Source organism: Carassius carassius, chromosome 17 (genome assembly GCF_963082965.1).
Source record: "Carassius carassius chromosome 17, fCarCar2.1, whole genome shotgun sequence".
NCBI classification, from domain to species: domain Eukaryota; kingdom Metazoa; phylum Chordata; class Actinopteri; order Cypriniformes; family Cyprinidae; genus Carassius; species Carassius carassius.
The window spans coordinates 117,607-129,396 of record NC_081771.1 but is presented as its reverse complement, the minus strand read 5'-3'; the positions used below and the strand labels follow the sequence as shown (position 1 = coordinate 129,396).

General features: G+C 39.4%; 2 protein-coding genes and 1 non-coding gene across 7 annotated transcripts in view; 2 read left to right on the top strand and 1 right to left on the bottom strand.

The window, feature by feature from the left end:
• The window catches only part of LOC132160682 (LIM domain only protein 7), a 33,829-nt gene extending 32,847 nt beyond the window's left edge, over positions 1-982 (top strand). For all 5 annotated transcript variants that reach the window (XM_059570322.1, XM_059570320.1, XM_059570323.1 and 2 more), the window contains 4 exons: positions 56-139; positions 216-324; positions 411-513; positions 648-982. In XM_059570322.1, coding sequence (XP_059426305.1) covers positions 56-139; positions 216-324; positions 411-513; positions 648-664 — 313 coding nt within the window. In that variant the 3' untranslated portion in view covers positions 665-982. The remainder of the gene's footprint in view (positions 1-55; positions 140-215; positions 325-410; positions 514-647) is intronic.
• A 2,921-nt stretch (positions 983-3,903) lies between these two features.
• trnae-uuc (transfer RNA glutamic acid (anticodon UUC)) lies at positions 3,904-3,975 on the bottom strand. The gene has a single exon. It is a non-coding gene; the product is annotated as a tRNA-Glu (tRNA).
• A 142-nt stretch (positions 3,976-4,117) lies between these two features.
• Positions 4,118-11,002, top strand: LOC132160666 (WW domain-binding protein 4-like). Its single transcript, XM_059570301.1, has 10 exons — positions 4,118-4,269; positions 4,402-4,474; positions 4,581-4,643; positions 5,545-5,671; positions 5,737-5,901; positions 5,974-6,041; positions 7,435-7,510; positions 8,087-8,310; positions 8,441-8,640; positions 10,514-11,002. Coding segments are annotated over exons 1-10 (1,200 nt in total). The 5' UTR covers positions 4,118-4,267; the 3' UTR covers positions 10,716-11,002.
• The last annotated feature ends 788 nt before the right edge of the window (positions 11,003-11,790 follow it).

Genomic DNA, 11,790 nt, shown 5'->3' with positions numbered 1-11,790 from the left:
ACTATTGTGAAGCATTACCCCCAACACTGTGTTGATGCACACATCTTTATATCAGAACACAGGTCAAGACGGTTTATACAGAGATTCCCGCTGCATCCCCGACCCTGCGCTCTCCTCTACAGACGCTGGAGTCCAGCAGGTCAGAGATTCACTCCTTCACGATGTTCAGGATTTATTATTTTATCTAGTTTACTGTAAGCGGATGTCTCGCGCAGGACGGTCAGCAGTCGGGATGTTTGTACGGTCTGTGGGAAACCCGTCTCTGGATCAGAGAGGATGATTCTGGAAGATCTGAGGATCATCAGCCACACGTCCTGCTTCAGGGTAAAAGATCAGTCGTGTCTGAATGTGGATCTGATGCTCAGAGCTGAAGTCTGATGTGACGTGTGTGTGTGTGTGTGTGTGTGCAGTGTGCAGTGTGTCGCTGTGATCTCGGCGGTCTGGAGGCAGGAAAGTCTCTCTGGGTTTATCGGGAGCGAGTGAACTGTGCAAACTGCTTCAGTAAAATCAGAGGTAATGTACTCCTCCACAGGAGCATCATAACACAACATTCAAAATCAATGATGATTTAAAATCAACCCTAACTATCATGTAACGTGAAATAATTATACTTCATACATGATGAGTGTTGATTTCATTTGTTTCAGGTCAGTGGTATATTTGAGACAAACAGGCATCAATCTACATGGAGACACTGAATATGAATAAAGACAATAATTCAACACAACTGATCTTATAAATTACAGTTGATAATGATATAAAAAGGCATGCTTTATATTATATTCCTGAGGAAAATGTTTACAGGATTTATATGGTAATGCTTTCTTGAGGTTATTAATGGGCAAAGCTTTGATAATTCATGAATTATACACAAATATGCAAATGCAATCTGTTCTTTCAATTTCATTTAAGTGTAACTGACATTATTGTTCAACTTTAAACATGATATGCACATAATAAAACTCTATTCTGAATCTGACAAGAGTTCTGTTTTAATACAATACCATAGATAGATTTAGGTTTTGCATTTGAAGAAATATTCAGACATGATCAAACACTCGATTTTCAAATGATACATTAAAAAGATACTCGTATAAGCACACACAAGTGAATATTAATTAATGCAAGAAAATACTGAATTAACCCAAGGAAAGTAAGTACAGTAGACCTATTCATGTGAATTGATAGTGAATCAAGAGATCAAAATTGATTAATGGTCATCAGCATCGTAATCGCATCAAATTCTTTCTATTTTTTCCCTCTTGTAGTCTCTCATTCACCACTGTAGACGTTTACCCAACTATGACAACTTCCGCTAGAAAATATGGAAGGGTTATGTAACTACATTCAAGATAAATTAGTTTTTTAATGAAATAAAATGCCAAAATGTGCACTGTTCAAAGTATATAGATTTTTATTTAATTTTACATATAGTAAATGCTCAGCTGCAAAAACATGTTCTGAATCACACAAAGTAAATTAAATTCACAAGTAAAGTAAATGAAATGATTTTATTATATGAAATAAATAAATACAAATGTATATTAATATTATTATTATTATTATTTTTTCAGACTGAGCGTGTAAAGCATGAAACTGCATTAACATGTGCTTTTAGGATGAAGCTCAACGACGGATTACAACCATATTACACCGCTGTTCAGAGGTTTGAGATCAGTAAGAGTTTTAGTGTTTATTAAAGATGTTTCTTCTGATCATCAAGGCTGCATTTATTTGTATATGAATATAGAAAAACTGTAATATTATTAAATATTATTGCAATTTAAAATTAAGGTTTTCTAATTTAATATACTTTAAAGTGTAATGTATTTCTGTGATGCTCCGCTGTATTTCCAGCATCATTCCTCCAGTCTTCAGTGTCACATGATCTTCAGAAATCATGAAAATATGATGATTTATGATCAGAAATGTTGGTTTCTGATGATGTTGGAAACAGGTTCCAAAAAATATTAAGCAGCAAAAACTGTGATACTTTATTCCGGATTTATTGATAAATAAAAAGTTACAAAGAACAGCATTTATCCAAAATAGAAATCTTTGCTTTCACTTTGAATCAATTCAACACAGCCTTCCTGAATAAAAGTATTAATGTCTTTGAAAGAAAGAAAGAAAGAAAGAAAGAAAGAAAGAAAGAAAGAAAGAATTATTTAATTAAAAAATGTCTGGTCAGTGCAGAGTGTTGAGTGTGAACATGATCTCACTGTAGTTCTAGACTAAATATGAACATGTGTTTACTCAAAAACACATTCAGTGTTCCTCACAATCAATAAAAACAGCCAAATACATCTCAGAATATTATACAAACCTGCAATAATTAAATAAGTTAAAAAAAAAATTATGTATTTAATCCCATTCTATGAACCAATGTCTTTGCTATGGATCTTCGATACTTTTATACTAAGAAGCGGAAATGACACATTTGTGTTTAATTTCTGTTTCTGCTGAATAGAGTTGAACTTTCTTCTCCTGTGATTAGTTTGAGCGGCGCCCTCTACTGTACAGACCAGAATTGACATTTCCTTCAGCCTGAAGCGCATTCACTTCACTTTAGGTGTGAAAGGGCTTTTACATTTGAAAAAGAAGCACTTTTTATATTAAAAACAAACAAACAAGCCCTGTCCAGATTTAAAAAGTAACTAAGTAGCATAATTAGTTAGTTGTTTAGAGAGTATGCAACATTGTAACACATTACTTTTAAAAGCATTAAAGGTCTTTAAAGCATCTTATATAAATTAAAGGTGCTCTAAAGGTTCTTCACAGCAATGCCATAGAAGAATCATTTTTGGTTCCACAAAGAACCATTTGTTCCTTACCTTTTTATAATCTGAAGAACCTTATTTCACCACAAAGGAGCTTTTGTTTGGTTCTTCAAAAAAAAAGTATTTTATGGCATCAATGTGAAGCACCTTAATTTTTGAGAGTGTGTGAGTTTGACCAAAATTCAACAGGACCGTGTCACTTTGGATAAAAGCATCTGCTAAATGATTAAATGTAAATGTAAACATACGAGATATAATGTTTATTATGTTTATTATAATTTTTATTATAATGTTTATGCTTATACACTGTTAATCACTGATCTGTAGGAATCTAATTGTTGTTGTGTTATTTTGATGTTGCACTTTTTACTGTTAATGTTGATTTCATCGTTGATTATTTCTTCTTTTTGTCTGGAATCAGGATGATTTCAGAAGGCCTGTAGTTATTTATTTGAAGTTATCTTCTCATCTCTGTCCTTTATTTATTGTGTAAAATATATTAAAAGAGCATTCTTCATGTTTGAATGCTGTTTCTGTAAATGCGCAGCTATTGTCTGTATGACTGATATTTTAAGAAGTCTGTCTGTATTTAAAACCCAAATAAAGTTCTGTTTGTATTTTATGATTGTGTGCTGCTGATATTTGTTTTCAACACATTTTGTGATGTTTTCTGGTTTTTGTTTTCAGCTAGCTTTTAATATTATTTTAGTCAATGTTTATTTTATTTGAAGTAATAATATTTTTCATGGTTTGTGACATTAATTTTAGTTTTTAGTTTGAGTTAACTGTGCTTCTGGTTGACTGGATTCATTAAGGGTCTTAATGAGTAACAATTTCTGTCCTGATGAGGCTCTTCTTCTGATGTTTTCTCTGTAGATTGTCTCCATTTCTCTCAAGTCTGAGAGTGTTCATTTTATCTTACTCAGGGCCTTTTTATTTAACACAACTGAAGACCAACTGATTAATCACCTCGATTTAAAAAGATTTAATCAATGTAAATGAAATACATGCAGTGTGTCTAACAGCATTTAGGAGTTATTTCTGTCATATTTCTGATATTAATCACTTTAAATCTGAGTTGGGAAATCTTGATAAATTTGTAAAAAAAAATAAAAAACATTTCTTCCCATACCGGGAGTCGAACCCGGGCCGCCTGGGTGAAAACCAGGAATCCTAACCGCTAGACCATATGGGAGTCCTGATAGTGCATTGGCCTGAAGGTGTGTTATAGGTACAGTACAGGGTGTGTTGTACTAATGCTTCATAAAATGTGATTGTGAGATACCGTTTTATATTTTTAACGTTGTTGATAATTACTAAGCAATCTTTTACTGTCGTAATTCTCAGTCTTGTTTTAGTCCAACATTTCCTGCTTCAATGTTTGTCGCGCCATCAGTGACGTCATTTTGAAGTGCCAGCAGTGAGCGTGTAGATTTCAGTAAAACATTTACGTACGTTCATGGGATTTGAAGTTTTCATCCTTCAAAATGTAAGTAATCGCGAGCATATTTAAAAATTGACATTTAAAGAACTCGCGCAGTCGGGTTCTACGTTAATTCGCCCGCTATCACACTGTAAATATAATAAAGAGTCGTTGTTTGTTTGTGTGTTTGTGATCAAGGACTGAATACTGGAAATCACAGCCGAGGAAGTTCTGTCAGTACTGCAAATGCTGGATCGCGGATAATAAACCCGTGAGTGAATCCAGACACACATGAACAGACCCAGATAGTTCAGAAATCCCCGATCTGAATGTATGTTCATAAACAGCATGTGTGTTTTCTCGTGTTTTTCTTGCAGAGTGTAGAGTTCCACGAGAGAGGAAAAAATCACAAAGAAAATGTATCCGCCAAAATCGCAGAGGTACTGAACACTAGTGTACTAGTGCACACTGCTGTCTAGCGGATGTTATGTGTCTATTCTCTCTGGTTCTGTTGTATATTACCATTCCCGGACTATAAGTTGCAATTATTTTCATAGTTCGGCCGGTCCTGCGACTTCTAGTCAGGTGCTACTTATTTATCAAAATTAATTTGACATGAACCAAGAGAAATTAACCAAGCGAAAACATTACCGTCTCCAGCCGCGAGAGGGCGCTCTATGCTGCTCAGTGCTCCTGTAGTCTACACTGAAAACATAGAGCGCCCTCTCGCGGCTGGAGACGGTAATGTTTTCGCTTGGTTCTAAATAAATGCGACTTATAGTTCAGTGCAACTTATAAATGTTTTTTTCCTCGTCATGACTTATTTTCGGACTGGTGCCACTTATAGTCCGAAAAATACGGTAGTGTGCTCAATATGCACATGTATGCAGGAAATACACTGATGGACTTCTAGATTTAGCCAAGAACAGCTCCGCCATCCCAGAATGCAGTGCACTAGACCTTCCAGCAAAATGCATTTCATATTATTCAGTGTGTATTACACTGTATCCAAACACATGACTTCGTTACATGAGTCATCATCTCAGAAATATAATTATTTAGCATTTTTTGATTAACTTGCCATTTCGAGGAGATGCTTTTTAAACTCTTTTATTTGAGGTCCTGCTCATTCATTCACTGCAGATGGAAGCTCCAGTGCTTTGCATCATGGGATACGGTGTGTGTGTTGTTAGATGCAGTGGGTGTGATCTGAAGTAAACTGTGTTTTGGCCGCTGCTGCTGTCCGAGCTGCGTGTGTGTGAAGATAAGAGTGTGTGTGTGTGTGAGATGCTCTCTGATTGGCCGGTAGAGCTCATGTGACCTTGTCTATGTGCATGATAGATTAAGAAGAAAAGTGTGGCGAAGGACAAGCAGGAGAAGAAGATGTCAAAGGAGTTTGCAGCAATGGAGGAAGCGGCTCTGAAGGCATATGAGGAGGATCTGAAGAGGCTGGCGGGTCAATCGTCAGGTGAGTGTGTGTTTGTGTGTGTGAGAGAGATAACGCTGTTCCTCACGGTTCTTCTGTCTCTACAGGTGAGAGTGTGGCTCCGTCAGTAGCTCCTGCTAAAACGCAGAAAAAACCCAAGAAACTAAAAGCGAGCGTCCCGTCAGGGAGCAGCGGCGGCGACCGCACAGACGTCTGGATGAGAGGAACCATGAATGACGGCCTGGAATATTTCTACAACACCGTCACTGGAGGTGAGCTGAGGATTGAGACGCACACTCGTGTCCATCTGTGTTCTTCATCACTCACTGTGTGTTTGATCTCAGAGTCTCAGTGGGAAAAACCAGCCGGGTTTGTGGACGAGACCTCATCATCATCAGCAGGACAAACACAGGTAATATGGTCCGTCTGTGAGACTGCGAGTGTGTGAGTCTGTGATTCTGTCTGGGAGCCTGTGAGAGTCTGTCTGTCTGCAAGTCTGTCCGTGTGTCTCTCTGCCTTTCTGCGAGTCTGTTTGTGAGTCTGCAAACCTGTTTGCCTTCTATCGAGTTTGTGAGTCTGTCAGTGAAGTCTGCAAATCTGTCTGTGAATCTGTCTGAGTCTGTCTGTGAGTCTGTCTGTGAATCTGTCTGAGTCTGTCTGTGAGTCTGTCTGTGAATCTGTCTGAGTCTGTCTGTGAGTCTGTCTGTGAATCTGAGTCTGTCTGTGAGTCTGTCTGTGAATCTGAGTCTGTCTGTGAGTCTGTCTGTGAATCTGAGTCTGTCTGTGAGTCTGTCTGTGAATCTGAGTCTGTCTGTGAATCTGTCTGAGTCTGTCTGTAAGTCTGTCTGTGAGTCTGTCTGTGAATCTGTCTGTGAGTCTGTCTGAGTCTGTCTGTGAATCTGTCTGTCTGAGTCTGTCTGTGAATCTGTCTGTGAGTCTGTCTGTGAATCTGTCTGAGTCTGTCTGCAGATCTGTCTGTGAATCTGCAGATCTGTCTGTGAGTCTGTCTGTGAATCTGTCTGAGTCTTTCTGCAAATCTGTCTGTGAATCTGTCTGTTAATCAGTCTGTCTGAGTCTGTCTGTGAGTCTTTCTGAGTCTGTCTGTGAGTCTTTCTGAGTCTGTCTGTGAATCTGTCTAGGTCTGTCTGTGAGTCTGTCCTTGAATCTGTCTGAGTCTGTCTGTGAATCTGTCTGAGTCTGTCTGTGAATCTGTCTGAGTCTGTCTGTGAATCTGCAGATCTTTCTGCAAGTCTGTCTGTGAATCTGTGAGTCTGTCTGCAAATCTGTCTGTGAGTCTGTCTGCAAATCTGTCTGTTAATCAGTCTGTCTGAGTCTGTCTGTGAGTCTGTCTGAGTCTGTCTGTGAGTCTGTCTGAGTCTGTCTATGAATCTGTCTGAGTCTGTCTATGAATCTGTCTGAGTCTGTCTGTGAATCTGTGAATCTGTCTGTGAGTATGTCTGAGTCTGTCTGTGAATCTGTTTGAGTCTGTCTGTGAATCTGTCTGAGTCTGTCTGTGAATCTGTCCGAGTCTGTCTGTGAATCTGCAGATCTTTCTGTGAATCTGTCTGTGAGTCTGTCTGCAAATCTGTCTGTTAATCAGTCTGTCTGAGTCTGTCTGTGAGTCTGTCTGTGAATCTGTCTGTGAGTATGTCTGTGAGTCTGTCTGAGTCTGTCTGTGAATCTGTCCGAGTCTGTCTGTGAATCTGCAGATCTTTCTGTGAATCTGTCTGTGAGTCTGTCTGCAAGTCTGTCTATGAGTCTGAGGTTCTTGTGTTCAGATCTATCGTCATGTTTATGTGCTGCAGGATCTGTCAGGTGGTGCGTGGATCGAGGCTGTGAGCCCTGATGGATACATGTACTACTACAACACTGAGACGGGCGGTGAGAAAACATACAAACATCTGAACACATTCAGCCTCACATCACCATAGTTTGCATTAGACAATTCCAGAAGCTTTACTTTCACTGTTCCTCAGCGGAGGAATGATCTTCCCAAGACTCCAGAACATCTCACATCTTCTGAGGAGCCTTTATCTCTTCATATCTCAATCAGCACTGTATTGCATTGCATTTACTGTCTGGATCATTTCAATCTCGTCTTATTAAGACATATTATTGGAGAATTAGAGTGATGACTGATATTTAGATTATTTTATGTCAGTATCTGCTGTACTGTTATAAAGAACTCGCTGATTTACATTACAAGCAGCAGAATTTCATAGAAATATCGGCATTTGCAGAAAATTTATATTTTTGCTCAGTTTAAGTCTCATAATAAAATTGAGCTGCTTTTTTTCTCCATATTCTCACTGTATCAGACCATATGAGTCATGATGGATCAAGTAAGATACAAAACGTTAAAATCATTAATAAAAAATTAGGAAATGTTCAATAATTTCCTTACTGTTATTTCATGTGTCAGGCTTTTCTGTTTAAACCTGTTTGTGTCATGAGCAGAATCCAGCTGGGAGAAACCGGATGGTTTCATTGCAGAGGAAGTTGCTCCTCCTGGTGTTGATTCTCCTCGCGAGGAGACGCGAGCAGCAGAAGATCCATCTCCTCCTCAGCTTGAGTCTGTGTCTGGAGCTGAAGACACGTCCAACCCTCCTAAAGACACTCCAGAACCAGAACCAGAACCAGACCAACCCATACAAACCAGCTCCCTGAAGATCAGTTTCAGGGTGAGACGCTGCCGGGCACATTCACACTCACTGTATGACATCATAAATACATACAGAACCACATAAACACTCGCTGTACAACATCATACACACACACAACGACACGTCCATGTGTTTGATCTCCACACAGAAGAGAAAAGAAGAGCCGCTCCAAACTTCAGCGGACGACGGAGGAGAGAAAAACGCTGATGATGGAGAAAAGAGTGAGGAGAAACGAGAAGATTCAGCCGTGACTGATGCAGTGAAGGAGGTCCAGACGCCTGTGAAGAGACCGAGAAAGACCAATCCATACGGAGCCTGGGAAAAAATCCAGCCGCAAAAGGATCCATAGTAAGACACACGTGATCTTATGATTTATGCTTAAACTCATGTGACGCTGCTCAGATCACCAGTTTGTGACATCAAATACAGAAGAGAAACCATATTATTGACAACAAACCTGTTTTTCTAAAGGTATTCATGGTAATATTCAGGGCTGGGGGTAACGCATTGTAAAAAACGCAAGTTACGTAATCGGATTACTTTTTAATTTAGAAGGAAATATCGGAGTTATTTTTGAAATAAGAAACAGCAGTTACTTTGTTTCCATGTGTTGAGTGACAGCTCTGGTGTTGCCATGGAGACAGACATCAGGAGTCAGTGCAGAGTGTTGTGTGTGAACATGATCTCACTGTAGTTCTAGACTAAATATGAACATGTGTTTACTCAAAAACACATTCAGTGTTCCTCACAATCAATAAAAACAGCCAAATACATCTCAGAATATTATACAAACCTCTACTGTACAGAACAGATTTTACATTTCCTTCAGTTTGAAGTGCATTCACTTCACTTTTGGTGTGAAAGGGCTTTTACATTTGTAAAATAACTTTTTTATATTAAAAACAAACTCAAACTCAAAAGTAACATAAATCATCACTTTTCATAAAAAATAACTAAGTAACGCAATTAGTTACTTTTTATGGAGTAACGCAATGTTGTAATACATTGATTTTAAAAGTAACTTTCCCCAACATTGGTAATATTAATACATACTTATATAAAATAAATTATTTTAATACATTTTAAGTCAAGCATGTCATTTAAAAATCTATTTTCTATATGCATGTTATTGATCTGATTGTGAATAATTCACCGGTTTCATTATTATTTTTATCAAAATGTCAAAACTGAAGGGATGTTCCAGGGGCTTTTTCGAGCGACCCAGGCCCAGCGTGGCCTCCCTCTCCTGGGCATGAGGTTGAGAAGGCGCCCCCTAGTCTGGTTCTCTGTAAATTTGAAGGCTGAGCTCCAGGGGCTTTTTCGAGCGACCCAGGCCCAACGTGGCCTCCCTCTCTTGGGCCTGAGGGTGAGATGGCGCCCCCTACTCTGGTTCTCCGTAACCGTGGAAGCTGAGCTCCAGGGGCTTTTTCGAGCGACCCAGGCCCAGCGTGGCCTCCCTCTCCTGGGCATGAGGTTGAGAAGGCGCCGCCTAGTCTGGTTCTCTGTAAATTTGAAGGCTGAGCTCCAGGGGCTTTTTCGAGCGACCCAGGCCCAGCGTGGCCTCCCTCTCCTGGGCATGAGGGTGAGATGGCGCCCCCTAGTCCGGTTCTCATTAACCGTGGAGGCTGAGCTCCAGGGGCTATTTCGAGCGACCCAGGCCCAACGTGGCCTCCCTCTCCTGGGCATGAGGGTCTGGTTAAACTCCGCCCCACTTGTTACAATCTAATGAAAACTCTGATTCAGATCAGCCCAGTTTTCAGAGCCACGCCCACATCTCAACATCCAATCGAAACCAGTGCCTAGAACGGAGTTCCACACCACATTTAGTTTTTCTTTTATGATTTAACCAGGCAAGTTAATTAAGATAAAGTTTCAAAAACAGCCTGGCTGGAGAGTTAATATCTTCCTAAAAACATTCAAACATATATTCCAGTGTGTGCATTTAAAAAAATACTAGCAAGTGCTCTGACCTCGACTTATAAATGTTTTAACTGAGATTATTTTTATGTGTTTTATGTATTGTTGCATTCTGTAGGGTGCATTATTACTCAATGTAATTGCTACATGTAGAAAAAAAAGATGTGTTGCTACTTATATTTCCTTGCAACTTGAAACTTTTAAGGACATTTATTGGTCAGTTTGTTTAATAATTGACTGGAGTCGTGCATCAGACCCCATCTCTGCGTCCAGGCCTGTGATGTCTGTGTGTTCTGCTCCGCAGTGAGAAGGTGGATCTGCAGCTGCCGCAGGTGGAGAGCGTCGCTCAGACTCCAGTCGACGTCCCTCCGGAGCCCAGGGCCAGATTCAAGGAGCGCACCATCACGTCTCTGGGGCCCGAGAGCAGCGCCGGAGCCACGTTCAAGAAGAGGAAGACTGAGAACGGCAAGTCCAGGAGCCTTCGGCAGAGAGACACAGACGAGTAGAAGCTGCTCCACCGGATGAGAAGATGGGGACGAGTCTTCAGTTCTTGCTTTAGAATTGTAGTATTTTATATATTGTTGGCAGGTGACATTTCAACTGCCTTCACCTGCTTCTTTGTGAATATTTCCAGGCATCAGTTTTGTTTCCAGAGGCGAGTGTGTCGTGTGTTTTACAATATTTGTGATAACAGTGTTGTCATCAAGAATCAAAGCCATAGTTTAATTAGACACTTTCTGTCTTACAGATGAATCTGGACTTACATTGCTCATCTCAAACCACATTAAAAAGTTTTGACTGCATCAGTTTCGTCACTGTATTAAGTATGCTGTTTTAAATGTTCTTGACATGTACTGAAGGGTTATAAGCCTCATATCAACATGATTCAGACTGGATGATGATGTTGGCGTGTCATGGATGTTTCTGTGAGTGTCTGATAGGCTCAGTGCCTTGGTGTTAGTCTCTCCACACCCACATCAACAATCCACAGAGCGTCCGTCACAGCATTAGAAACACAAGCAGATTTCATCAGAATGAGTGTCCCTGCAGCACAGAAGCAGTCATCAGTGTCACAGATGTATATTTGTGGCAATAGACAACAATACATTGTATGAGTCACAATTATACATTTTTCTTTGATGCCAAAAATCATTAGGATATTAAGTAAAGATCATGTTCCATGAAGATATTTTGTAAATTTCTTACCGTAAATATATCAAAACTTCATTTTTGATTAGTAATATGCATTGCTAAACACTTAATTTGAACAACTTTAAAGATGATTTTCTCAGTATTTAGATTTTTTTGCTCCCTCAGATTCCAGATTTTCAAATAGTTGTATCTCAGACAAATATTGTCCTCCGAACAAACCACACATCAATGGAGAGATCATTTATTCAGCTTCAGATGATGCATACATCTCAATGTAAAAAAAGTAACCCTTATGACTGGTTTTGTGATCCACATTTGTATTTCCTAAGCAAATCTTTAATAATAATAAATATAGTGAGAGTAGTACGCTAGTACGCGGTTTCGAGTACGTAGTACACATGCAGTGTGTGACCGTGAGGGAGGCGCTCT